This window comes from Suillus fuscotomentosus (genome assembly GCF_016647785.1).
Source record: "Suillus fuscotomentosus strain FC203 chromosome Unknown F5891scaffold_302, whole genome shotgun sequence".
In the NCBI taxonomy this organism is placed as follows: Eukaryota; Fungi; Basidiomycota; class Agaricomycetes; order Boletales; family Suillaceae; genus Suillus; species Suillus fuscotomentosus.
Genome location: NW_024539814.1, coordinates 15,821 through 42,378, shown reverse-complemented (window position 1 = coordinate 42,378; position 26,558 = coordinate 15,821). Strand labels below are relative to the sequence as shown.

General features: G+C 47.9%; 7 protein-coding genes across 7 annotated transcripts; 2 read left to right on the top strand and 5 right to left on the bottom strand.

Moving 5' to 3' along the window:
• Window positions 1-615: 615 nt before the first annotated feature.
• On the bottom strand, window positions 616-1,098 carry F5891DRAFT_969242 (uncharacterized protein; the record flags this gene model as incomplete). Its single annotated transcript, XM_041376318.1, has 2 exons — window positions 616-870; window positions 931-1,098. Coding segments are annotated over 2 exons (423 nt in total), but the record flags the coding sequence as incomplete, so codon positions are not given.
• Window positions 1,099-5,139: 4,041 nt separating this feature from the next.
• Window positions 5,140-8,839, bottom strand: F5891DRAFT_1232191 (uncharacterized protein; the record flags this gene model as incomplete). Its single annotated transcript, XM_041369587.1, is given in 11 exon segments — window positions 5,140-5,418; window positions 5,713-5,845; window positions 5,867-5,972; window positions 6,045-6,300; window positions 6,334-6,530; window positions 6,588-7,164; window positions 7,538-7,804; window positions 7,872-8,212; window positions 8,232-8,295; window positions 8,362-8,413; window positions 8,451-8,839. 11 exon segments carry the CDS (start codon window positions 8,837-8,839, stop codon window positions 5,140-5,142), a joined length of 2,661 nt encoding a protein of 886 aa, XP_041216475.1.
• Window positions 8,840-12,972: 4,133 nt separating this feature from the next.
• On the bottom strand, window positions 12,973-13,122 carry F5891DRAFT_910324 (uncharacterized protein; the record flags this gene model as incomplete). Its single annotated transcript, XM_041373613.1, has 1 exon — window positions 12,973-13,122. A coding segment is annotated over one exon (150 nt), but the record flags the coding sequence as incomplete, so codon positions are not given.
• Window positions 13,123-19,372: 6,250 nt separating this feature from the next.
• F5891DRAFT_1132717 (uncharacterized protein) lies at window positions 19,373-20,692 on the bottom strand (the record flags this gene model as incomplete). Its single annotated transcript, XM_041364745.1, has 4 exons — window positions 19,373-19,782; window positions 19,815-20,011; window positions 20,064-20,329; window positions 20,351-20,692. The coding sequence occupies 4 exons, from the start codon at window positions 20,690-20,692 to the stop codon at window positions 19,373-19,375; spliced, it is 1,215 nt and encodes a 404-aa protein (XP_041216473.1).
• Window positions 20,693-21,433: 741 nt separating this feature from the next.
• Window positions 21,434-22,150, top strand: F5891DRAFT_1201483 (uncharacterized protein; the record flags this gene model as incomplete). The annotated part of the gene is made up of 1 exon (XM_041368894.1): window positions 21,434-22,150. The coding sequence occupies one exon, from the start codon at window positions 21,434-21,436 to the stop codon at window positions 22,148-22,150; it is 717 nt and encodes a 238-aa protein (XP_041216472.1).
• Window positions 22,151-22,897: 747 nt separating this feature from the next.
• Window positions 22,898-24,341, bottom strand: F5891DRAFT_1201482 (rab geranylgeranyltransferase; the record flags this gene model as incomplete). The annotated part of the gene is made up of 9 exons (XM_041368893.1): window positions 22,898-22,984; window positions 23,045-23,050; window positions 23,117-23,140; window positions 23,194-23,333; window positions 23,387-23,561; window positions 23,616-23,749; window positions 23,798-24,013; window positions 24,064-24,180; window positions 24,230-24,341. 9 exons carry the CDS (start codon window positions 24,339-24,341, stop codon window positions 22,898-22,900), a joined length of 1,011 nt encoding a protein of 336 aa, XP_041216471.1.
• Window positions 24,342-25,131: 790 nt separating this feature from the next.
• Window positions 25,132-25,938, top strand: F5891DRAFT_1085339 (uncharacterized protein). Its single transcript, XM_041363469.1, has 4 exons — window positions 25,132-25,304; window positions 25,340-25,491; window positions 25,550-25,639; window positions 25,699-25,938. The coding sequence occupies exons 1-4, from the start codon at window positions 25,164-25,166 to the stop codon at window positions 25,751-25,753; spliced, it is 438 nt and encodes a 145-aa protein (XP_041216470.1). The 5' UTR covers window positions 25,132-25,163; the 3' UTR covers window positions 25,754-25,938.
• The last annotated feature ends 620 nt before the right edge of the window (window positions 25,939-26,558 follow it).

The window sequence follows — 26,558 nt, the reverse complement described above, 5'->3', positions numbered from 1 at the left end:
ATAGAACACTTACCTCGATTTCTGCGTAGGTCTCACCAGCGTTAATATGATCACCGCTATCGACAAGGAGCCTGACAAGCTTGCCGGGACTCGGGCTTCTGAGTTGCGTGCGATCATTCTCCTGCTCAATCAAACATGTCTTTGCGTCGACCATGAGACGCAGCGCGCCTACTTCCTCTCTCCAATATACGGAATGACTCCGGCCATCGAGCATGACAAGCAATTCACCATCAGCCAGCGGACGAGCACCGACCATGGTCCGACCACCGTTCAAGAACAGTGTCCACATATTCTTGGAGGAGCGTGCGCAAGTAAAGTTATACCGAGTGTTCTCATAGATGAAATCTACGCCGAAGACAGTTTTGAGCAGGTCAAGCAGGAACCTGACCCTTGTCAAGGATGTGTTTGTATTCGCTGGTGCAAGCGTCAGCAGCGAGATGGGCCTTCGTCACTGCACCACAGACGACAGCAAGAGTAGCGTCAGGACGCTCGGCGGTGAGCTTGTTGCTGATAATGGTGCCCAGCCACCCAGTTGTGAAGGTGTTTTCGGTGAACGCCTCGAGTTCAAGAAGCTTGATGAGGTACTCGACAGTAGTTCGGAAGTCACCACGAATGCTAAGCTCCTTCAACCATGTTCTTCCTACTCTCGGATCGATCCTCGCCATATGCGAAAATATGACCAAATTGAGAACCGGTGAACTCATGCAAACCACCCGCAGTGCTGAAGGAGAAGTAACCCCCCACATTCATACTGGATCGGAAGTCAAGCTCTTGCAAAGATCCAGATGAAGGTTTAAATCCAGTGTCGGGGTTCTCGGCAGTGATACGAACTGCAACGACATGACCTTTGGGACGCGGTTTGCGCTGAAGCTGATTCGACTCAGGCTTCACCATGTCGAAATCGATTTCGGACGAAGCATTAGGAGCCACGCCGTAAAGAGTGCGGATATGACGGATCCTGTGGAGGATGATACCTATGGCTACCTGTAGTTGGGCAGCAGGCAAATTGACACCGGAAACCATTTCAGTCGTCGGATGCTCGACTTGCAGACGAGGGTTCAGCTCAAGGAAGTAGAACACATCCGTAGAGATCTGAAAGGGAATAAGTCAGCAAATGTGAAAGGGCCCATGAAAAGTGATATAGCAGGGTGTGTAGCCGTTCATCAGCGCCTCATTCTCGGTCAATACAGAGGACGGCATGATGTACGGAGCTGGCTCGGTGTCATCGCTGTATGCTTGACCCCATTCCTATAACAAACATAAAGTGCCAATAACGAAGAAGAGAGCATCGACTAACCTGAACCCAGAGCTTCTCAATAACACTTAAGCTCTGCGAACAAACAATGAGTATCCCAAGCATAGTCCATATCCAGTACGACCTGCCCCGTAGTCAGCCCACGCAACACCTGAAATGTAACGAGACCCTTACGATGCTTTCAAGTACGCATTATAAATTGCCCACTTGACGCCTCCAGCCTCCCAGTGCTCGTCCTTGATGAGCTTTCTAGGCTTTTTCTTTGATTCAACAGGCGTGTCTGCTCCGTCGCTGTCCTCCTGCACTTCAACAGGGACCTCAAAGGCTGCGACAGGCTCCTCTTCTTTGGCTTCTACAGTGGAATCCTGCGCAATGTGGTCCAGAACGCCCTGCGCACGGAGATCCTTGACAGTGCCCTTGGTATTAATGCGACCATCCAGTATGACGCCAGTCTAAAAGTCCGCCATCAGATACAACGCTCCAAAATGATTGATGCTATCATACCTGTAGTATTTAAACAATCCAAGCTGGGATAACATTCGACGGCTGACTGATGCCTGCATAAGCCCGAGAACGAGATAAATGCAGCATTAACTACTTACTGAATCATGCCGAGCAGCGCGATAGACTGAAAAACTGCATCAGCAATCTCCACTTATTTCCAGTCACCGGACTCACCATGAAAGCAACCGACACGGTCAACTGGTTACCTTGGTACACGAAAGTGAAGAATGATATGGGCAACACCAAAATAGGAGCAGAGGTCCAGATCAGGGAAAACATCACTGAGTTGATCCGGGCTAGTGAAATGGCGCGTCAGCCAACTTCCAAAAAATGATAGTGCAGCTACTTACCCTTCACCATCCAATTCATCTCCACTCCTCGTGCATCTATGCCCCATGGAATCCAGCGGTCCTCCCAGGCAAAGAACTTGATGAATTTGACAGCTCCGATGAACTCGTTAAGGACAGCCATGCATTTGTCTCGCGAAGCAGAGACGCCCTTATGAATGCGGATGCTGCATTTAGTGACAAAGCTGTTCAAGGGCCAGCTAGCGAGGAGAACGACAAAGCTCGCAAATGCAGATAGACTCAGAAGACTGTAAATAGAAGGTGAGATGCTTCAACTGATTGATACGAGTGGACTTCCTTACTTGTAGAGGAAGGAAGTGGCAATGATAATCTCGAACGGAGCTATCAATAGCGATAAGATCAATTACCGGACAAGAGTGGACAAACGTAACTGACCTCCATAGAATCCGCGCCAGCCTTGGGGTCATCCGAGGTCGAATTCTCAACAGGCTTGATTCCCGCTTTTTTGTCGGCAGCCTTCTTGGCTTTGTCCTTGTCGACAGTGCCTGAGTAGTCCTGACGCTTGAGAGCTTTGTCGTAGATGGCAGCCATCAGCTCTACACGCAACCTTGTTGCCGCTCGCCGTCCGAACCACAGGTGTCGGACATCAGCTTCTGCCTGATGCGACGTAAATGAGAGCTCCCGAGTAAGAGACCTAGATTCATACCTTTAGCAACGTGCACAGGAAGGCCAAGAAAGCATAGATGTATGCTTGGAATCAGTCCTCTGCGGAAGATTCCTCAATAGCACCAAGGATACGCCTGAAAATCGTTGAGCTCAGTAGCAGTTAATACAATAAGCAGTACTCACTTTAAAAGGAATGGCGAAGTGTAGGCAAATATGACGCTGACATAAGTCAGGCAGAAATCCAGTCTGACTCGAGCGTCGAGTGAAATTTTTAGTAGAAGAGGACAGAGGCTCACAAGAGATCTTGCGAGTTGGCAGCCCACAGACGGCGAATGAGAGAAGAGCGACTGACATTTAACGTCAACAAGTGGTCACCTCGTAGCATGATATATATGCACATGATGGTGGTGAACTTGATTAACACTGGGCGGGATTGCTGGGTGGGACTAAGTTTGCGAACATCATCCTCGCTCATGGTCATGAGCGAGCCACGAGTGATAAGTGGGTAGACCCATAAGAACGTCATACACTCCCACATAGTGGCATAATCTTCAGGAGAGTACTTGACATACTATGATGCGAGTGAGGAGATAAGCAAGTGGGCAATAATTAAAAAGACAGCGGCCCACAATGTCTTCCTTCTTTATGCGGTGGTTGCTTGGCAGTTCAAAGGGCATATTTTCTTCGACAGTCAGGAGCACCAGAATGGCGATGAGATTGGAAATGAGGCCCAATAATGGGAGTTGAGGCAATGGGACACCGAAAACCTCATACGAAGTACCACCGAACAGGATGATGCTAAAGACGAAGTGTAGCACAAATAGGGAGAAGAGATCGAAGTGGATAGTCGGCTTGGGCCAGAAGACAGGCTTGCAGGAGGCATATATCCAAGTGGCAGAAATGAGAAGTTGCGCGATACCCGGCCAAATATAATTATATCAACACGCTCACGTGACCCTGACATGACTGCAGTGGGTCCGTAGTACTAGTACTACTTATAGGATCAGACCCAGTGCATCAATTCATCAAGAACAAGATCAATAGTAGCACGCTGGGCATCGGTTCATGTTTTTCATGGTGCCCTACCACATAAATGTTCTGTAATACGCAATTATGACAGTATCGATCCGGGATTATACCAAGCTTTATAATACTAGTCCCTACAAAGTTTTTTAATTCAAGGGTCCTGATTTCGGGATCTATATTCTCAGGCTGGAACGGAATCCGACGCTCGCTCCAGGTTCAGAGAAAGAAGATAGATACCTACGACTCAGTTACACTTCTCACACAATCATTACCCACTTTTAGATTTACGTGTTGCATGTCCCTTGTGAATGAATATGATACGCCATGCCTTGGGTGATATCAGACGATCAACACATTTGGTGAGTTTAAAAAGCACGTAAAATTACAGTCATTGGTTCAGTGGCGTTTGTATCACATACATGTCAAATCCCTCAGTTCATTCCTAATCCCTCGCAGGAAACCCCTCCACTAGGCTCCAGAACGTCCCTTCCCTTATATACTTGTCAGTCAATCTCGCGCCCAAAAGGAAGAACGATCCATCCAGCGCCCTCCAGTTCCATATCCTTGAAGTAGCCCTTGGGCCGTGCGCCATAGAGTGAAGAGAAATGTGTAAAGGCGCGCTAAATCTTTGACACATGGTTGCTTCGGTGCGTTATCCCAGACTGAACGATGTCGAGGAAGGGGTTATCGACCTTGTTTTCTGACGGAAGATGTGAGGTGGCGCTGAGCAAACCTTCAATGTCCAGTCTAGGGAAGCTGCGTGTGATATGCAACCCAAGAATCGTCGCAAAGTATCCATGAAGTGACAGAGAACTTGCGAGTCTGTTGGCAAGTAAGCGAACAAGGATGGAAGGAAGAGACTTGACGTGACGCAATGCATACTGGAGCACCCCAAAAATCAATATTGTTTTGCAAATGGCAGATTTGACGTCACTCACTAAATGAAGTCGGCCGTGGAGCCTCCGTCTTTGTTCCATCCTCCAATGGTGTAGAGGATACTGCTTGTCCAGATACATTCTTCCTTTCGATTTCGCCTGGCTCCGACGGGTCGATCGTCCATTGTTTAGCGTGGTCCCATATAGTATCGCCGTGCTCGGACATCAGGCCATCAAAATGTCTAAAATGCTGTTTGATCTTCTTCGGTGTGAATGTCGGATCTTGCATGATCTCCGCAAGAATGGAGAATGCATGGTTTTTTGGTGGTTGTGCGACTTGAGAGGGCGCAGTAGGTGCCTTTGTATTAAGGGAAAGCGAGGCAAGGTCGAGTTGTGGGCTCTTCCACTGCAGTCGTACCGCTGTGCTCGAAAAGATCCGATGGTAAGAAATTATGCCATGCCCGCTGGTGAATGCAAGACCTTTAGGTGTCTGTCAGGGACTCGTTTACAATGATGTGTCACGTTCCTCGCCTTCGACGATCATGCCTGGGATGCCTAATTCTGCGCCGTATCCTACATGGGTGAAGGTGTGTGAAAAATTTCCCAGGAAGCGCGCCAACATCACCGGCTGGGCGGATGCGTCTCGTCCCTCTATAAAGTTGTACTTCTTAGAGAAGATGTATTTCGCTAGCGTGGCGCTGAGGCTCTTTCCTCGATAACCTTGATGAAGAAGGATATGCAACAGTGATCCATCTGGCAGTCGGGCGCTATCAAGAAAACGCATCTAATTGTCCCAAGATATAGAAGCGCGCATTAGCTGATTATACAACTTGAATGTAGTACTCTGACGAATGCATAATGTTCTATATCTGATATTACACATATATAGATCACTGAGCGCGGCTCTAATTTACGCAGCGGCCTCAAGACAGTTCTGCGCCCACTAGTTGAGACTGAGTTTGACAGGAAATGAAAGGATTGAAATCATAGCAATGTCATAGCCTTCCGATCAGCGGACCGTGCTCAATCCTGGTTTGTGATCAATTAATGCAGTAAAATGGCAGCAGTATCCACTCACCCGATATAAAGGGATGGTCAAGCAGTGAGGCGCAACTATTCCATCAGAAACATTTTGGACAAGTGCCACATGGCACATCAACTCCGTTGGCGAAATGATGACGGGACTCCGATCAGGCTCATCATAAAAAATCCTACCACCTGATGCAGGATACGTACGGTAATGGTCATGATGCACATCCACTGGTGCAAGCGCACGGAAAGGATCAACTATGATCAAGGTTTGAGATTCATGGGTCAATATTTCTCGTATTCGGCCAGCTGACCAGCTGCCGGGGGACGTGGTGTCATCACAGAAAGCAATGAAGCAATGAGTGGTGTCAACACTGTTACGATGATCGGGGTTGGGATCTAAACGATGGGTATCGTCATCGCTTGAAGTGTTGAAGGCAGATAGTAGAGTGCCAGATGCTGGCTGTGGCTCTGTTTGACCGGGAGTCGTATGAGGTTTGTACAAAATTCCATCTTTCTCCAACGAATGATGTACCTTCACCACCGGTGAGCAAGGTTTGCTATGAGTGGTTCCAAGTAGTAGACTCTCCTCATAATTGTTCTTAGTCTTCCACCTTTGGATCGCAGAGAACATAGACTGAGAGAGACGACATGATGATGCAGTAGTAACATCAGGTTTCACAGAAAACTTGACTTTGAATGCTCTGGACTCGCTGATCAAGGTGCCTCGAGATCGATCATCACGAAATGTCTTAGTGAAGACATCCACAAACCGGGATAGAACGTCCGGAAGTTGGCCCGAAGTAATCAAAGAGCGTAGTGATTGTGCAATGCAAAAATTTTCGAACATGGTCTTCTCCAGTTCATCTGGGAGGCATAGCAATGAGACAATATCTCTAGCCAGCATGCAACAGACAGACGTACCAAATTTCTTATTAGTAGGAATCTGTTGTAACATATAATTAATCCTTTCGAAAATCCAACATCGCCAGGCATGGGTAGGGCCAAATCGTTGCAGAAGTTCACCAAAATGGGCGGACAAGTGATGGTTCAGGGTCAGGTTAATCTGTGGGTAAAGTTCCAAGACATTTTTGAGGTAACGGTCCATGTGGAGGTTATAGGATGCAATTCTGGCAGGCGTCATCGTCCTCATTGAGGCAACTTTGACTGCAGTTACCAGATCCATGTAGTTATCGAGCATTTTTCGAAAGCGAGACGTTGGATCACTAGGCCCCCAGATACGGCCTAGAGTCACTACCAAATGAATGGTACAAAATGACCGCCACTGGTCGGCCGAAAGTTTGCCTACCCGTGTACTGCCTGCTTCTCGAGGGGCGGGTGAGACCCAGTATGGAAGTCTTGTCCGTGCCATATCTCGTTGAACCTCTGCCAGAACACCTGCACCCAACACAACTGTATCGTTTTTTTTTACCTTTCGTCTCTTTATCTGAGGAACAGGGCCAAGTGAGGAAGTTTCAATAGTTTCAGGGTGATGTTGACGCTGTACAATAGTCAAAACTCAACCACTGGCAAATCAATCGTCATGCAACTCACCCACTGGATCAAAGAATCTGCCAGTGCTTGTTTAGTTTGGGGCTCCAATGCTGACGTACCCACTTTGAAGTGAGCAGCACACATTGCAACTAGGACTGCATGATGGAAAGTTCGTTTGATAGCCTTGTCAGGTTTTCTGCGAAAGATATCCTCGGCAACAGAAAGTTCCTCATCGTCCACAGGGTCGCTCTTCCCTTTCCGTGAAGTCATGCCGCCAGTAGTATTTGTATCACGAGTGAGAGGCCAGCCAAGTTCGGTACGCTATGATCATAATAAACCAATCGGTCAGGGTAAGGCATATTCAAGCACGGAGCACTTACGTATTGTTCTAGTTTCTTTAAGAGATGCTTCTTCCGGTCAATGTAGCGTGGTTCAGGAAGCATCTGAGTGTCCCGACAGAGCCGTTGTAATTGAGACCGTGTCAACTTCTGCATGTCATTTATGGTCCCGTGTCGAAGAGTCTCCCATGCATCCTGTAATAAAGCATCAGAATCCTTGTCAAACTCTGTTGCTGCTCCCGAATCAACCCATGTCCCATCACCATCCTTCAGCTTTATGTCCATGCCCCAGATATCCCGACAGTGGCGCTTGAAATCTCCAAGAAACATGGCATGCATGGAGTCTACCAGGGTAAAAAGAGTAGGATCCCAGTACTGGGAGTCGTAGTAGTTCTGACCACCTGAGACCATGCATGTCAAATATATTTTTTCGTTCCTTCTCCGAAGGGGCATTTCGCCACCGTTCAGCCCAATGTCGATGCTCTTGGCAGGTGCGAGGAAGCCAATGAGATCGATCAAGATCATTAATCTCTTCCAAACGCAGGCAGCACAATGAACAAAAATGACGTGAACTGAAATGAGCGTATCCACTCATTTGGCGAGCTGCAGGCAAGTCGCATATCAGGGGAATGACTGCACACCAGACACAATGACCATTACGGTGATTGGGAGTACTGGCGTAGTATACACCTGAATTCCAGAAGACAAGAAGATCGTCTACTAGAGGCTTTAGGACTGTGATTGATCTGTTCGAGCAGTGGTGCACCAGGTCCAGGTATAATGCCGACTAAGAATAGGTTCTCGAAATCGTAGCGGATCTCAGGCAGAAGGTTCAAGCAAATCATGTAGATGCCTCCGACATGGACCTTTTTACCAGCCTCTTTCATATGGTATGGATTGAAACCATCCATGCATAAGCTAAAGGCATAGTCGTCCTCCACCAGGTCGGAAAAACGGTTTGTCATCTGGACCAAGGAACTCGCGGAATAGCTTTGTCTCAAGGATGTCGTGTATTGCTGACTGATCGTGGCAAGCAGGTAACTCGCGGTCAAGAATGTCCTCCATACCATCCCGGCACAGAAGATTACCAACCCACTGCTTCATGTCGTGGTAGAGAAAATGCCTAGCTGGATAGACAAAGCGCTTGCCTCGAATGGATCGTGTTTTGCGGAGCAAGCGATTGCAGGTAGCTGCATCTGGCGTGGATTTGAATGGACAGCGTTCTGGATAGGAATGACTGTCATCGAGCGGATAACATGAAAAGCATTTCGGACAGCAAACAAAGGTTTTTGAGACCGGGTTAAGGTTGAAAGCATCAATCACCGTCCGTGGATCAACAGGCATAGAGGGTATGGTTCCATTGGGGGCAGATGACAGCTCCAAGAGGAGCTTGATGCAGTGCAAGATAAACCGGCAGTGGGAGAGTGAGATGCCGCATATGAGGTGAAGGACAGCAATTAAGAAGTAGCATAACGTGACAATGGGATTCCGGGTTTTCCAATGGCGCTGGTGGAATTGGGCTGAAAGAATAATATTGAATCAGACAGTCTTAAAACAACAGAACGTGGCACAGTTTGCATACCAGTTTCGATGGTGTAGATGTTTGTCCCTGCAGTGCCTGCACCCCTCGTCTGCTTCATGCGCCACCATACCTTTTCTTTTATCTGCTCGATTTCACAGACTTTGCTTTCTACCTCTCGCTCCAAAACTAATTTCAGCATCTCGAAGCTCTTCATCTCCAGAATCAGGAATGACATCAGAGGCATGCAGTAGCTGAAGAAGTTCCTCCTCGTAATGAATGAGAGGAGCATTCGATGGAGTGTCATAGCATAAGGCATAAGGCCCATCATTTGATACACGGGAAGTATTGCCACTTGTGTGTCTCTCTGGCATAGGAGAATCACAGAGAGATGGGGGGTGAACAAACACTAAATTGTCTAGTGTAGATTGAATATGCTCCCAACGTGTTCCCAACGTGTGCACCTTGTCTTGTAGGTCCAAAAGTGTTTTGAAACCCTTGAAAATATTACGCTCATGCCTCTGGGCTGATTTTGATGTTTGGCCGTCCAGAGATGGTGGGCGGACACCTCGTGAATGCTTGCCATCATCACATGGAGGATTGTTTGCTGGGGAGTGTGTCGTCAGGTCCCTAGATGACTCGGAGGTACTGTACTTGGTGCCCAGATGCAGTCGTTCATCTTCTCGTTTATGGTGTTCGAATTCCTTAAGGCCAACAAGTCGCCCCTGCAACAAAGGTCTGAGATATCACATCCCAAGATGTCTCAGAAGCGCACCCTTGGGACATGCACATGCATTTCTTCAATGCTGTGGCAGTGGCTGGTTTAGACCTAGCTCCCACAGTACCAGCCTCCCTGAAGTCGAGGTTTCATTCCAGGTGCTATGTAGTGTTGAGTTGCAGAGTTGAGCTGTCTCGGAGGGTTAGATTAGGAGAATATAATAACTTCTTGAAGTACTAAAGTAACTGGAGAACAGCACTAACGTGAAAGGAGAGCAACAAAGCTTCAAAACCATAGCCGATGGCAGAACAATGAAATCAAAGCAGTATGTCAATGGAGGAGCGGTAAAGACATGAAAGGAGAGCGACAAAGCTTCAAAACAATAGCAGGTGGCAGAACAATGAAATCAAAGCGGTATGTGAAGGGAGGAGCGGCACTTAAGGTCAACGAATACATGTGTGAATGATATGGCAGGTTAGAAATAGGGTAGATGCCAACTAAACGTCAGACCTTAAACGAGGGACGAGAAGAGTGAACAGGAATTTCTGTGCAGGTACGATCAATTGCATCGTAGCCTTTTTCCAAACATTGATTATTGAATCCGGGAAACCCGCGCAACGAAGAAGATACTATATTTGATTAAGGTCAGCGATTCACATAGAGATCTATGATATACATCGTCAGGCACTTCGATTATTCAATACAATCGTTGAGACTACGCATAGCAGCGTAATGTGAACAGAGAGGTCGATGGCTCAAAGTCTTCCAGGTGGGATGCGACACTGAGTTTGAGTATCCATGAGTAGAAAAGACGTTGAAGAACTATATCCTCTGCTGTGAGAACTCATCATGACGTCGACGCAAGCATATACAACCCACGACGTTAGCCATGAACACACTCATGACTGTGGACTCCGAAGCGGCCAGAAATTAGTGAGAAGATTGACCCATGCGATGTCGACGGGAAATGCAAGATATACGAGAAGTAGTTCAAGCAAGCCCCATGCAGCAAGGCTGAGAACAGTGCAAATTACGCCAGGACCAATAGTGCGCCGATGGCTATCCCAACTGCTAAAAGTTTCGTGCCGATGACTCTCTGAGCATCTCCGAATGGAATGTGATATGATATTGGACACGGTAAGGAATGACTAAAGGCGAATAACTACGAGGTGCGCAGGGCAATCTTGCGGCCGGCCTTTGGTCGAGCTTGCCGAGGCAATCTCCTTGTCCGGTGTGGATTCCTCGGATGGTGCTTTACGAACAGGACGTGCCTTAGGACCAGGACGTAGCTTAGGAGTGGGTGGACTCGGAGTAAGTGAAGGTGAGCTCGGAGCTTGTGCCTTCGCAGCAGGACGTTCCTTGGGGGTGGGTGGACTCGGCGAAGGTGACTTTGGAGCTTCCAGTCGTGGCTTCACAATAAGACGCGGCTTAGGAATGGGACGTGGCTTTGGAGTGGGTAGAGCAGGTGGGTGCGGGTGGCTCAATGGCAGGAGAAGGCGAAACTGGTGGGCTTGTGACCTTGGTCGAGCGCAACCGTGGAGGGAACATATCAGGACTCGCTAGAGCAGGCGGGGGTGTGACAGGTTTTGCTACACCTGAGAGATTGGTAGATCGAAGGGCGAACTGTTGGCACATCTAAGTTGAGGGTGAGAGTAGTACTTGGCGTCCATTCGATGCAGAGAAGTTCAGCATACTGGAGTTTGACCCGAAACTTACCATCTTCCAACAAGCGTCCATTAGAGTATGAAACACCTGAGCATGGGCTGATCTCAATGGCATTAGAGACCTCCGCCGCTTCCAGTCACCTCGCCCACAGTTTCATCGGGACAGCTGACAAATGACTTAGTATGAGTTCATCGGTGTACTGAGCAGAGACCTCCGCCACATCAGGACACCTCGCCCGCATATCGAAAATCAAGACAACTAATGTATGACCATGAGTTCATGGGTGAACAAGAGCGGAGACCTCCGCCGCTTCCAGTCACCTCGCCCACATGCCAAACATCAGGGACAACTGACAAGTGACTTATGGCAGGTTCATCAGTGTACTGAGCAGAGACCTCCGCCGCTTCAGGACACCTCGCCCACATGTCAAAAAATCAAGCATGGAGATAGCCTACAAATGACCGCTGCCACATACCACAAGACAAAGATGCCTAAGATACGGGATTTAATCCATCAGTGAGCAAAACTTTGATAACTGAGAAGGAATCGATGAAAAAAAAAGTTGAGGCTCCGCTGTATTATGTAAGCAGGTCACGTGTGTACAGTGTGAAAGTCCGTCCCGCCGACGGTAACAGAGACCACGACGGAGAACTAGAATCGTATACCCCACACAGCCTGCATCTACTAAGGAGCGCCGTAAGTCGCCTGTACTTCCGGTGAGGCTGACGACTGAGCAGATTGACTCTGTACCAAGCCACGGGACACGAGCCCAAAGCCATACCCGTCTGGTGGGGAGATGCTGGCAAGGAGACGCTGGCGAGGAGACGCTGGCGAGGAACACTTTGAGGTTGCTGAAGATGAGAATTGGGTGAATGGGTTGGTGCCTGAGAATAGCACTGGAGTGGGATCGGAGGAATCAAGTCAAGGTTAGTAAGCTTTATGCTAGAATGAGGGCTAATCATACCTCCGTCACGTTGTCATATGCACCGAGATAAGTAGTGGTGCTTGTGAGGAAGCTATCTGGAGGGGTGCTGTTTACTGTGCGCAACGTAGCACGTAGGCTTCTCCTCATATCCTTGTTCAGATCAGCTATGGCTTCTGATGTGTGGCTCTCGAAGAAAACTTGGTGAGCTAGCTTGGGCATGACTGCTGCGAGCTGAATGCTGTCTGCAAAAGGGCCAGCAGCGTGCAAATACTGGTGATGATTGTTGGGCAGGAAATTTGATAAAACAGTAATCTGTTTACCAGAACAGGTCACGCCAACCAATGCATAGAAGATATCAGGTCGTCTCCTCGTAGCAGACTTCAGAACCCCAGTCATGACTAGTATAGAGATATTAGGTAAGTCGGACCAGATCTTCTGCAAAACATACCCGAGACAAATAGCAGATTGAATCTCGACATGTTCGAGAACGCAAGTGAGATCACCAGTGATATCGGCCAACGTGCTGGACGACTGTACATCAGCGGGTGTGCTGAACCCTCGAAACCACGAACGTCGATAGCAATCATGCAATACTCGCCCTGAAACAAATCAACATGACGGTCGTCGCTACGTTAGACGGTGCTGCATGACAGCACTGTCAGACTTACTACTGGCGCAAACTCCGGAACCATAATGCAGAAAACAACGATGTACATGAAGTCCGCGAGTCCGTGCACGATGACGGTCCGCTGGCTCTTCTCGATAACATTCGGTAATACAGTGAGTGCAGGGGGTAAGCTACTGTTTGAGTCAATTATTGAATGGTTTACGGAGATTCCATGGAGTCGGATACTTGGGAGGAAAAAGACCTTTTGGAGGGTATGTGACGTACTTGCACGTCACGGCCTTCTTGTCGAGGTGGTCGAGGTGGTTCATGTACGTTTGACTAGATATCAATTAGTGAGTGATCTGCGAACTAGGTCCGAGTGAAATGGACAAACTTAAAAGAGAAGAGGGTTTTTTCACGAAGTCCAATGCAAACATTTCCTGTTGCACTACATACCACGAGATTAAGGCTGAGCTTCACGTATGAGCCCTTGAGAAGAGACAGAGCAAGTCAAAATGTCATTTACGATCATCCCTTGCAATGAGAGGTCTAACCGAGTCGGGTTTTCGTAGATATAGTTTGCGATATCTTCATTTGTCTTAGAGTTACGTTCAAAGAAGATGACCGCTGACTCACAAGGCACGTATCTTCCAGCATACTGAATACTATTCAGAATATGGTCAATACAATGTTTACCACGCTCTCTGAGAACTTACACGTTCTCGTACCAACAGGTTGTTCCACCCAAAGCACGGAGGACAGGTTGGTCCAGCTGTGTTGGTTCACCGTTGGTTTTGCCTGACCCTAGGACCAAGTGAAAGGCTTCAAACATCTCAGTTATAGATGAGTCTTGTCGTCAACAAAGAAGCTTACCCCATTCTCTTACAGCAAACCTGCGAGGGAGGAGCATCCAGGTCCACCACCATCATTCGTCCTTCAAGTGGAACACGTCAGGTCAGCAGCGACGAGCACACCGCTTCTGATGACGAGAAGTCAATCTCCAGAGTCGACCTATGGGTTAGAACTAAGATTCGGTTTGAGAGCCCTCTCACTCCGTTATTTGCCTGTATTCCGCCGATGCAGCAGTCGTCTTGCATCCATGCATTAGCATACGAAAACGCGTTGACGTCTGCAGTCGGATTTGAAATAAGAGTTGTCCCAGTATCAAGAACAGCCGCATCGGACCAGCGAAGGAAAGAGCGAAAGAACCTGATCGGTAATTTGTTGAATCAGAAGCTTCCAGAAGTCATACTCGTTTGGTGTTGATGCGAAGTCCAGCGTGAAGAGGCGTGAATGCGAACTGGTCCTGCACCGCATTTGAGCTTTCACACCTGGGGTTCCTTCAGTGCATGGTGCAGAACAATCGCTTGAACACGATTTCTTGATGACATCATTACAGGGCTCTCTGCATGAAGTTCATTAGATTACAAGACCTCGAAATGTATGACACGTACGAAGGAGGTCCGTTAGGTTCAGGACAGCATGGTTTGGAGTCCATGGTCGAAGGACATTTATATGCGCATTCGGTAGCAGCAGCTTGTGCTAACTGTTCATCGGCCGGGGGACAATCATTGGGCGCCGTGGTTGTGCATGCCCCACAATCATCCGACGGTGTTGAGCAGGTGTCCCGCGCACCACATCGTTTCGTGTCAGCAGCACATGAAGTATTGTCTTTATTGTCCGTCTGAGATGAGCATTCGGTGTTTGAATCACAGGTCACATTGCATGTGACTGTTGTTTCTGCCTTCGTGCAATCGCCTTCTCGGACCTTCACACCTAAGGTTCCTTCAGTGCATGGCGCAGGATGACAACAATCGCCTGAACTTGATTTCTTGATGACGTCACAACAGGGCTCTCTGCACAAAGTTTATTACAATATCAAGCCTCAAAATGTACGACACGTACGAAGAAGGTCCCTTAGGTTCAGGACAACACGATTCGACTGGTAAGGAGTCCATAGTCGAAGGACATTCATGTGCGCAATCGATAGCAGCAGTTTGTGTGAACTGTCCATCGGCCGGGGGACAATCATTAGGCACCGTGTTTGTACATGCCCCGCAGTCATCTGATGGTATTGAGCAAGTATCACACGCATTCCCCAGCGCATCACATCGTCTCGTGTCAGCAGCACATGAAGTATTTTCTTGATTCGTCTGAGATGAGCATTGGACGGTGATTGAATCACAAGTCACAGATGTGACTGTTGGTCCTGCCTTCAGGCAATGGTCTTCTCCCGCTTTTACACCTAGGGTTCCTTCAGCGTATGGCGCAAGATGGTCGCCCGAATTCGAGACAATACCCTGGAACGTGCAGTGTGCCGATATGTCCTCTTTGTCGTCCCTGAGTTTTGGTGTACTAGACAATTCTAAGTCGAGGGCAAGCGCAAAGTAGAAGTAGATACAACGTACGAGGAGCCTTGACTAGGCAGGTCTCTAGCCTCATCTCGACCGCAGGGTTCCCCGCATTCGTAAGTGGCCGGAGAAGAGGTCTGACCTGTCGTGGGCACGCCTTCAGGTAAAGATGAATCTGGACTATTAAAGGCTGGACTCGGTTGCTGCGTGTTCTTGGATGATGCTACGCTGAAGGGCTGTGCTGGAGTTGAATTGTTTTCTCCAGGTACCGAGAACAGGTGGATGGGGGTAGTTGTTTGCGATTGGTTGATGGGGGACTCGTCTCGGGCTGGCTGTTGGTAGACGTGTTCATTGTTCACAGTCGACCTATAACTCGAAGTCTGCATGGAATCCGTTAAGGTCGTAATGACCTTTGACGAGGTGACCACATCATGTAGAATGTCTGGCTCACTGCAAAGATATTATTCCACCGTAAGAAATTCAAATAGCGCACTACTTACGCGATTGACAGCTTAGACCTTATAGTAGTCGAGGACAGGGGAAACGCAGTGTCTTCGGCGTCCTTGTCCATCCGCCTATCATTGTTCGCTGTCAGTGTCTGATGTCGATCGCCCGAGCATTCCAATGCTTTGACGAGGTTGGCACCAGGGTCCTTCTTGCACAGTGGCTAGAGAACTATGAACTCTGTTCTCAATTGAGTGATGGCTTGAGGTTCGCACGAAAGTCGTTGAAGCTACGTTGATCTCTGAGGTCTGGTGCTCTCGTCCAGACTGAATGAAATTGATTCCCGCATCCTGTGGAACACCCGGTTCGCTGTCAAAGATGGATTATAAGGAGCTCGAACTTGAATGAGGTTGTCACTTACGAAAGAGACAGCCAGGTGTGCTCCGATTCAAAAGTCTTTGACACCTCGTTGACATCTGAAGACTGGGACTCGCATCTCAACTCTATGATGGCCTGGTGCATGCGATCTGCTGTCACACCCTCTTCATCAGCCTCATACTTTGGGGAGCTGGACAGTCTTAGCCAAGGGTGAACGTAGTATAGTAGGAACTACGTACGATGAACTTTGATTAGGCTGGTCCTTGGTCATATCTTGGCCACAAAATTTTTCGTGCGTGCTGGCGACAAGAGAATGGCTCTGATATGTCGTTGATGTCAAAGATTTTGAAATTCCATTGGCCGAACTCGACTCCTGCATATTCTCAACTGCTTTGTTGATGGATGGTAGTGAATCTGGATTGTTCTGTTCCAAGGACAGGTAGGCGTGGGTAGATAAGGTTGCTCCAGGCTCGTTACTACAAGAGAATAACTGAGCTGATCGGTACTCGTGGATCTCAGTTGAGCAATCATAGTTCGAGGTCTGCACGAGGTCAATTGAAGCTGCGTCGACCCCAGTGGAAGACTGGTGTTCGCATTGAGACTGTATAAATTCGGCTTCCGCACCCTGTGGGATACCCTGGTCACTGGGAGAGGTTTACCCCAATATCAGATGCTCAAATGGTATGTCACTTACGAAGGAGGCAGCGTGGTCATTTGGGACAAATGGAACGCAGGGGCATTGGTGTTCTGATCCATTGGTCCATGAATTTTCGATACCACAGTCTTCGACGTGGATCGCTCGACAATCCCGATAGAATGGGAATCTGCTGTCAAGCTGAGGTTGAACTTGCTTTCTGTCTCCAGTTCATGACGGTCGCCTTTGCTCTCCACAGCCTGGTGTACGCACTCTGATGGTTTGTTGCTGTCAATATTCGGAGTGCTGGATAACCTTAGTCGACGACAAAATAAATAACATAGATATTACATACGATAATTGTTGACAAGGTTCGTCTATCGCCACATACTGAAAGGAAGGTCTTTCTTGTATAGTGACCAGAGAACTCTGGACTCTGGACTCTATCACGTGACGGCCCAAGGTTTGCACGGAAGTGGCTGAAGCTACGCCGACATCTGAGGACTGGTACTCGTGTGCAGACTGAGTGACATTGATTCCCGCATCTTGTGGGAGGCCCGATTCACTGAGAAAAAGATTGTTAGCAGCTCAAACTTGAACGGGATTATCACTTACGAAGAAGACAGCTTACGCTCAGCGTAAGTTGATGACACGGATGAAAGGTCACTGTTAGCGTCCTTCTCTGATCGGCCACCAGCGTCCAATACCATGGCACTCTCTGATTGCCTGATACCCTCGACGGCACTTGAATAAGACTTCATCTCACCCTCAAGTTTCGGAATGCTAGATAATTTTAGTTGAGAGTAAGCACAGCGTAGGAAAGACGTACGGGGAGACTTGACTAGACTTGTCCCTGGCTACGTCTTGATCGTAAAGTCCCTCGTGTCCGTCAGAAGCCAGAGAGGAACTCTCGGCTATCGTCGAAGTACTTGGAACGAAAGATGAATTTTGAATATCGTTTGACGCTGTACTTGACTTTTGGGTGCTCTCGACCGCGATGACTCTGGTTGAAGTATCGTTTTCCTCGTGTGCCACGGATGAACAGACGATGGCAGATGAGTCTGTGCACTCGCGATGCCTATAGAGCTCGTCATCCGAAGCTACGTTAATCTCTGAGGACTGGTGCTCGCAGGAAGAGTGAATGGGCTTGATTCCCGTATCCTGTGGAACGTCCGGTTCACTGAAAAAGGTGTATTGTTAGCAGCTCAAACTTGAATGGAATTTTGTCACTTACGAAAGAGATAGCTTACGCTCAGCGTAAGTTGATGACAGGGATGAGACATCATTGTTAGCGTCCTTCTCTGACCGTCCACCAGCGTCCAACACCATGGCACTCTCTGACTGCCTGACACTCTCGACGGCAGTGGAATAAGACTCCGATTTGAGTGTAACTTCACTCTCCACCTCCCGTGCATGATAGTCTCCTCTGCCCTCCAGATCCTGGGGCATATAATCTGCTGATACAGGCATTCTGTTGTCGACATAAGCATTCGGGGGATTGGATAACGTCAGTGGGGGCAATACGGCGGTGAAGCTACGTACGAGAAGCTGTGAGTAGGTAGTTCCGTGCCTACAATTTGACCACAGGATCCGTCCTTCAGGTCAATTACTGGGGAAGAAGTCTGACCCATCCTGGACGTGCTTTCGGTCGGAGACGAGTTCCCGAGATCATTGTATGCTAGACTCGACTTCCGTGTATTATCGAGAGCTCTGTGTGGGGCCGGTGCTGGTGTTCCAATGTTCTCCGCAGGTATCAAGGACGACCGGACCAGCACAGATGAGTCTACTTCTTCACGAGCCCTGTTGAGCTCATCATCAGTAAATTGCTCGTTCCTGAGGGATAAATTTGGGGCTGACTGTCTTTGCATGTGCTCTTCGACAAGCACACCGCTTCTGATGACGAGAAGTCAATCTCCAGAGTCGACCTATGGGTTAGAACTAAGATTTGGTTTGAGAACCCTCTCAATGAGACTGCCCCGCCGAGGGACGACCGATGGGATGAACGCAAGTAGGCACCATGCGCAGCTTCAACATGGTTGACGTCATCACAAAATATGCACGAAGTGTCTAGAAAAAGCAAAACGAAATTCACAGAAATTCCAAAGAAAAGCAAACTGTGAAATTCTCACCTCAAACGCCAGACAGAGGGAGAGAACGAGGATTGTGAATAGGAGTCTCATCTTCCCGACAGACGGTGCGCCACGTAGCGATCCAGTTCATCCCAACGACTACTAATCAGAATCGAGAGCGCGCGTGACCACGAACTTGACGTCGGTGGTGCCCTTCGAGCGAGCTTCATAAGAGGCCGTGAGAACTTCGGAGAAAAGCGAACCTACACCCGAATGACCAATATTTGCGAGCGAGCGATCGAAGCAGAGACAAGATAACAACATGATTTGAGGTTAAAAACAACATATACAAGTGCAAGCGGCCAACAAACGACATGATGATGCGGATTCCAGCTAAAGACAGCACTAGTGCGAGCGGAGTCTAGCAACGGCCTAGGTTTTAGATGGATCCGAATCAACAATTACTTCACTATATAGAGCGGCAAAAATAGGGTCGCCAAAATCGGACGAATCTAAACGTGAAAATCAAAACTGACATAAGTCACATAATGCAATAACATGTGCGTCCTAGAAGCTATAATCGGCTGCAAACCCCAATGCTTTCCTCATTACATCTTCCTCCTTCTCTTTTGCCCTCACTCGGCCTTCCTGCAGCCGCTGGAGTCCACTCTGAATACTCTGAATATGCACTTGGATTGGAATCCGCTCATCAACCAGTTCAGGGGCTGCTGCCCTCTCCCGTAAATCTTCCATATCCTCACTCATCAAATATAGAATCTGGAGCACAGCCATGATGTGGACCTGTGCTTGCTTGCGATAGTCATTGACATCCATGAGCAAATTTGCGTGCTGCTCGTAACCTCTGAGCGTGCGTCGGTTTCCACCCAACTTGGTCCATAGCGCCTCGAGGAGGAGAGACTTCTCAGCCGTAATAAATGCATCCTCTCGTATCACAGCTTCCCGTATGGCAGACAGATCTTCCTCGAGCATATTCAAGTTGTGCACAGACATATCTCGGCTTCCAGAATTAGCCGCTGTATGGCTCTCGAGAAGGCTTCCATGGCACTGGAAAATGCATCCATTATAACGTCTTGCATGGTGGGTGCAGTGCGAAATGGAGCCAAAGCTGTGATCGAATACGGTGATGCCGCGTTCTTGTCTGCATCCTCTACGGTGCGCATTGCATAATGATTTACTGCCATGATGCTGGTGAAGATGAGTATGAATGTCTTTAACGGAATTAGTATGAACAACTCACTTATCAACTGCGCTGGCAACTTTTGAACTGAGTTTGGTGAGACTCCTCGCGGTCATCTTGGCATCTCTGACAAATGTTGCCAGGAGATCAGCCAGCGCATCGTTAGACTTGAGGAGGTTGCTGTTGCGGACCAGTGTTGCAAGATCAGCTGTTGCAAATTCTGCCTTCCGTATTTCGAGGGAAAGTCCAGATCCTCCAGCCGATCCATCCAAAATTTGCTCGAACATCAAGCTTTGGTATTGCATAAGGTGGGGGAAGTCTGCTTTCTGTGGGCTGCGCACTAATACCAACTGGGTGCACAACACCGACCTTGATACCAAAGGAAGGAAGCACATTGGGGAAAATGCCGTGTGTAGCGTACTAGAAATGCGCATCATGGTAAATGCCAGCATCCAGAGGAAGAGTAGTACAGATAATGGTATGCGTAAGAGTCTCATTGCACGAATGATGACATCAAAAAAATAGTAGCTCGAAGCTGACAGCGCTTCCTTCACCTGATGCTGGTCTACATTCTTCTGTCCCTTGGGACGTAGGGGTACAGCACTGCGACGACGGCAAGAAGGTGTTTGAAGAGAAGGTTGTGAGGCGTCCATAAAGACGGCAGTAGATGAGGGTTTCTGGCAATTCATCTACACGATATCAATGCTCGAAGGTGTTGAGTACTCACCTCAGCATTGCCTTCACCATCAAACTCTATGATCATAGCTAGTGCTACTAGCGCGTTATTGGGAGGGAATGTGTATGGCTGACAATAATAATGTGCGTCAGTCCGGTTAAATACCAAATTATTGCCTTGAATTTCCTTTGTCTTTTTCTGATTTTCAGTTCTCAATCGCAAACAAAGACATAGCTGGAACCCGACCAAAAGCTCTAAGAAAGGGCACCATGAGTCAATCTTGTGACCAATGGAGTAAGGAGTGGGAGAGGAGATGATAACAATATTTATTTTTTGCTTTGTATCTGCCATTGCATTGTGTCGCATCAGCGTTGGTGTAGTGGCTATGGGGAGGTGCAAAGTCTGCTAGATCCATTTCATTCCCATGGTCAATAGGTGAATTGATTGTGATAGAGCATGGCGACACACCATGAAAGAGAGAAAACAACACCGAAATATGATAACACAATGTATATTAGGCATAGAAAGATATGAAACAAATCATTTGTACTGATTTAAAGCTCAAAATGTATTGAGATTTCACGCTACAGGCCAAAAAGCATAGTCAAGCTATTGAATTTTAATTGAAAAAAATCAGAACAAAGTGTTTGCAAGACAGAAAAACAGTAGACACGATCGAGAAAGGTGTCCGTCGTATTACGTGTCGCCCTGTATTTGAAAGGCAGGTGAATTGCTGAGTGAAGATGCAGAAGCAATGCAGCACGCACGTCAGCTGCGATGGCCCACGGAGAAAGAGAATATGCCAGCGAGGGTCATGACCAAACCACGGGTATCAGGGTTGCCATCACCCCGTAAGATGTGCTCACACTCTGGCACGGCTGGTGTAACTGCGCGGGACAAAGACATTCAGCGGCAGAAACTCGAGATCAGCACGAAAGCTACACGACCCACAAATGCTACAAAGACTATTGCATATTTGCAGCATAGTCTTGCATCTGCAAACAAGGAGTTATCGGTGGCGCACAACAAAGTGAAGCTGTATTACTCACTGTTACGAAACGAGCGCCGCAAAGCTGCTCGTGCAAAGGCTGCTGCTGCTCAAGCTTCTGTGGAGGTTCAGAAGCTACAGGGAGATCTAATCCCAAACATGCAGAGACAGGCTGCTGCTCACGTTCGGAGGTTGGTTAAGGAGAGCACAGCACAGATTGCCGCACTTGAAAAATGCGCTGATTCCAGTGCAAGTGATATTTATCATCTTCCAGCCGACCTTGCAGAAACCCGCAAAAAGGTCCGTGCCTTGCAAATGCGTGTCCTGCGGGTGTCTCGGGCACTCGGACGAGTACTGGTGGCAAAGGGCCACATGGAATCAAAAACCTCGCCTGCAAAGCGTCTGTTGCAGAGGGCCGTGCTTGAAGGGGGTGTAGCAGCAAAAGTGCAACTTGGGGTTGAAATGATGGCGACTGAAAAGTGAGATACTATAGGGTCTCTCATTGGGGAGCGGCAACTCAACCAAATAAAGTGTGGCATTATGTAAGCAAGGAATGCGCGATGACTTGAAGAGTCTCATACATAATGATACATTGATTGTTAAAGAGAACACCATTTATGCAAACAACTCACCAATTCACCGGACCTGGTTGACCACAAAACGTGGGGTAAACGCTCAATTAATGGCTGGAGCCCTGGAAGATCCCAGTAAATGGTGTTCAGGGCGGGCTCGTAAAACAATCGACATGTCCTGGCAAGAACCGTCAACGACAAATAGTCAGCATTTTTGAAGATTTCTTGCAAAATCTCTTCGAGATGCAGACACCGGTGCATAAGTGGATTCAGCGCTCACTGGCATGCCAGTGAGGAACCAACTCAACCAAAAGCAATGTGACTAGACGAGCTATCGATAGATACGGTGTGACACTTAGTACAGCCTTCGAGCGCCTTGCCTATATATCATACCCAGGTTCACGCACGCTTGACCAGTATTGTGGCTATCCATTCCATACCTTTATGCTCATCTCCTATAGCTATCGTTATGTCTCTTCTGTAACATCGCAAATTGTCATTCGGCGTCCTCGACATAGCAACCCCATGCTTGATATTCCCATTTGTGCTCTCATTGTCAAATCTTGGATGGCGTTCTCAACTTTTCGATTGATTTCTCGTTTGTCGTGGTCGATCACGCATACATGCATGTAGTGACGTTGTTTTTGGTCGCGACTAGCTAGCATATTGTCGGGATATAGCTGACAATCATCGCGACATAATGACATTCAACTGCCTGTACGCCAGTGTTGCTTTCGTCAGTGGTCTAGATTAAATCTAGAAAGGGTAGTCAGAATCATAAAGTAGGTAGATAAACGAAGCGTACCGCATGCTAGCAGTATGGTAACACTATTAGTACCCGCTCGAAATGCCCCTTTATTAACAATACTCGACGCACATGGGATGACCGAAGTCCTACCGCCTAATAGGGATTTGTGACACGAAAAATGAGCACCGCTGTCCTGCTTTCCATACAATCCCAATGCAAATCACGAAGTCCTTCTCTGCAAAGCCTTCCACCCCTTCCTGAGATCCAAATTTTCGATGATGCTCGCAGGCATGCAGTACACCAGGGTCAAGGTCCACTAGTCCCGGGTATCCTAGTAATGACAGACCTGTCAAGAAGATTGTTCTGAGGTTAGTTCTGAGATTAGAACACCTGACGCACCGGCCAAGCCAAATATCATATGAAAAACATCAGGCATATCGCCCGGGCGGTCGGCAATACCTCCAGACTCGGTGTCTTGCACGGAGAGAATGAAAGCTTCCAACTTACTTGAGTCTATCCATGCGAGCTTATCAAGGATAGCAAGGGCGGATAACACCCAGAAGCTGTAGCAAACCTATAAACAGAGAATTAGGAACACTGAAGGGCATTCATGTATATAGAAACTCACATCTTCCAGCTTTTCAGGGCGCCCATTAAGTCCTCCATTTGGTCGTTGTCGCTCCGATAACCACCAACATAAGGTTGGCTGATCGACCTCGTCCAATCTGTCCAGAATGGCGAGTGCCGCAACGCAAACAAATACTGTAGCGCTTCAACGTTCTGAAATCATGTGTGCGTTGGGAGGCTCACCTTGTGACGCATGGCTTTCAGCACCCGCAACATGGCCAAATCCACCATCAAAATTTCTGCAACGCCTGATGTATGCGACTGTTTTCTCGATGTCCAGCGCATCGAGTTTGCCAAGAAGCGAGAGAGCATTGACCGCGCAGTACACGAACCGTGTGTCAGTTTCCCAAAATGCGTCGCCCGCAAAAACTCCAGACGGTGTCTGCAAAGATAGAATAACTGAGTCGTGTCAGTGATGTAAATCATTCGAGGATAGATAAACACGGCACATTTCAAAACGCGGTCGATATCGACTCTATTGAGCGCATTTTGCATCAACAGAATTTGGATCGCGCTGAGAGTGGAAAGGAGGTGCGCGTCATGATCAGGATGAGCGCTAAAAGCGCCTGCGGAATGTGAGCGCGAGATAGCATGGATCTCTTGATGGGAACATACCTGCTTCTTCATCCCAGCAGCTCATAACGAAATCTACCATCTCATCGCGATCCAACGCGTCCCCATGTCCCATGATCGAAAGAGCAGTCAGGCCCCAGTACACTGCGTTCATCTTTAGGTGAGCTGAGAGATGATAGGACAGCTCATGTTTGCTCTTCTTGAAAGCTTAGAGATTAATCAGTTGACTGAGAAGCGGAAGAATTTACGTCTTTAAGAGTTCTGATAAACGTCACATGCTGTGGAACGAGCAGATAAGTGGACATTGCGATATTGTTCAAAAGACTTTTCGAGATCCAGAGCCTTCACAGCCAAAAGGAAATTACGTAAGTCAGACGAATGACGGGAACTGATTTTCGAAAGGCACCTGGGGGAACGTTGTAAGCGTCAGTAATCAGTGTCATAATTGAACCTAAGTAAACGCAAACCGAATGAATTGAGCAGCTCCCACTGGAAAGAATTCTACCTCCTTGCGATGAATAACTCAAATTGCACTTGACATCCAGAACAACGCCCCAAGAGATCCTTTGGCCCACCAGCAGCAATAGTCGTGTCTTCATATACGCAGGCCTTAGACACGGTAAGAATGCTACCGTACGAACGCATGTGAGGTGTGTTTAAAGGTACAACTTGTCGAAACGTTCCTAGGAATTGCAGAATCGCTCAGCAAGCCGAGAGGGTCTCTCATTGGGGAGCGGCAACTGTGGCATTATGTAAGCAAGGAATGCGCGATGACTTGAAGAGTCTCAACATATTACATACAGTGTATTGGGAGGACTCAGACTCCTGGACAATTGTATACAACCGACAACAATAGCGAAGGTTCGAGAAGCGCACACACGTGAGTCACATTCAAATCCATCCATGCACTTCGAATTGTCTACTACGCCGGCCGGGAGATGCAATCAGCCGTCTCAGTGCTTCCAAGAACTCCGAGATGTTTAGGATTTCGTTGTCCAAGGTTCCATTGTCTCGCCCTGTTCGCCCTTTTATTCAAAATGCTCAGAGAAGAACAGTTACAACAGTGAGATGTGACGTTCCCCGGAGGGCCGACATTCCAAGTCCAAGAGGTCTAATTGTCAAACGCCTGTTTTTACTCGTTATACTTACCAGCTTGGGCCAGGCAAGATATCTACGCCGCAAGACTTTCTTAAAGCCATCGGTCGTTCTTCAGAGACCAAAATATCCATAGATAGCTGGGACGCGTTCTGGCGCACCTCAGGATGGGATATGAAGAATGCTGGGCTGAGTATCCAAGACCGGAGGTCCGTAACTCTTCGCCTATATTGTTCCTTACCAGTGCATCGTCATACACAAACACAGGTATATTCTTTGGTGCATGGAAAAGTTTAGGCAGAACAAGCCGATAGAAGGGTTTGCCCACGAGGAGAGACCCAAGAAGAAAATACGGGGGTACGTACAGCTTTAATTTCAACAAGACCTGTCCTTTGTCTGATAATTATTGCTATTAGTCGAGGTCCCGCTGTTCAATTCGGAAAGCGCATTCGCTCGCAGAGAGATCGGTAGTTCCGTACCAGTACTCCAGCGTAATTTCGCCCCAGATCTATTCCTCATTACACGCATATTCTGAATTATTTGACCACCTTTGTTCAAATCGCGTTCAAACTGCTGTCAGCGGCTACCGATGACCCTCTCGGGTAAAGTCTTAAGGCTAGAGCTGTCCTTTGTTGGTCCAGACAGTTTCCCATGAGGCATACTGGAAGTTTCGCTTTCTCGACCCCACGTTGCAGTGCACGAGTTCAGAAGTCAAGCCCGAATAGGTTTTGACGTTTTCTGATCATTGTTCACTTGCTGTACAGGATACAGGGGTCCCGCCTGCAAGTTAACTGTACTACATCCTATTGCAAGAGATATCGACGATCAAGTACACTTGCGATCTGCGTGAGTGTGCATAACATCTATTCAACTTCCCGAGTAAGGGCTGTACCCTTTGTTTTACTCCCAACAATGATTGTGAGGAATCCACAGTGGCAACCAGGGCGTACCACTTCAAACCGTCACATTCCCACCATGGTTGAATCATCTTATCTTGATCTAGCCGAGCATCAATTTTGAGGACCCTTTATGATCTTAACATTTGAAGTTAGCTTATCAACATCTCTGCAGGTCTCACGTTCAACTCAGATAGTACGACCCACCGCCACGTCAATATGAACCGTTCTCACGACACATCTCGTACAAAGCACCTTCCTATGATGTTCTTAGCAATGCAAACCCCATTCAACAGAATCGCTTTCTCGGCATTGAATCTTCTAAGGACCACACTAGTGAAACTCAATTGCAGGGTCTCAAGGATATCATAGGCGAGACT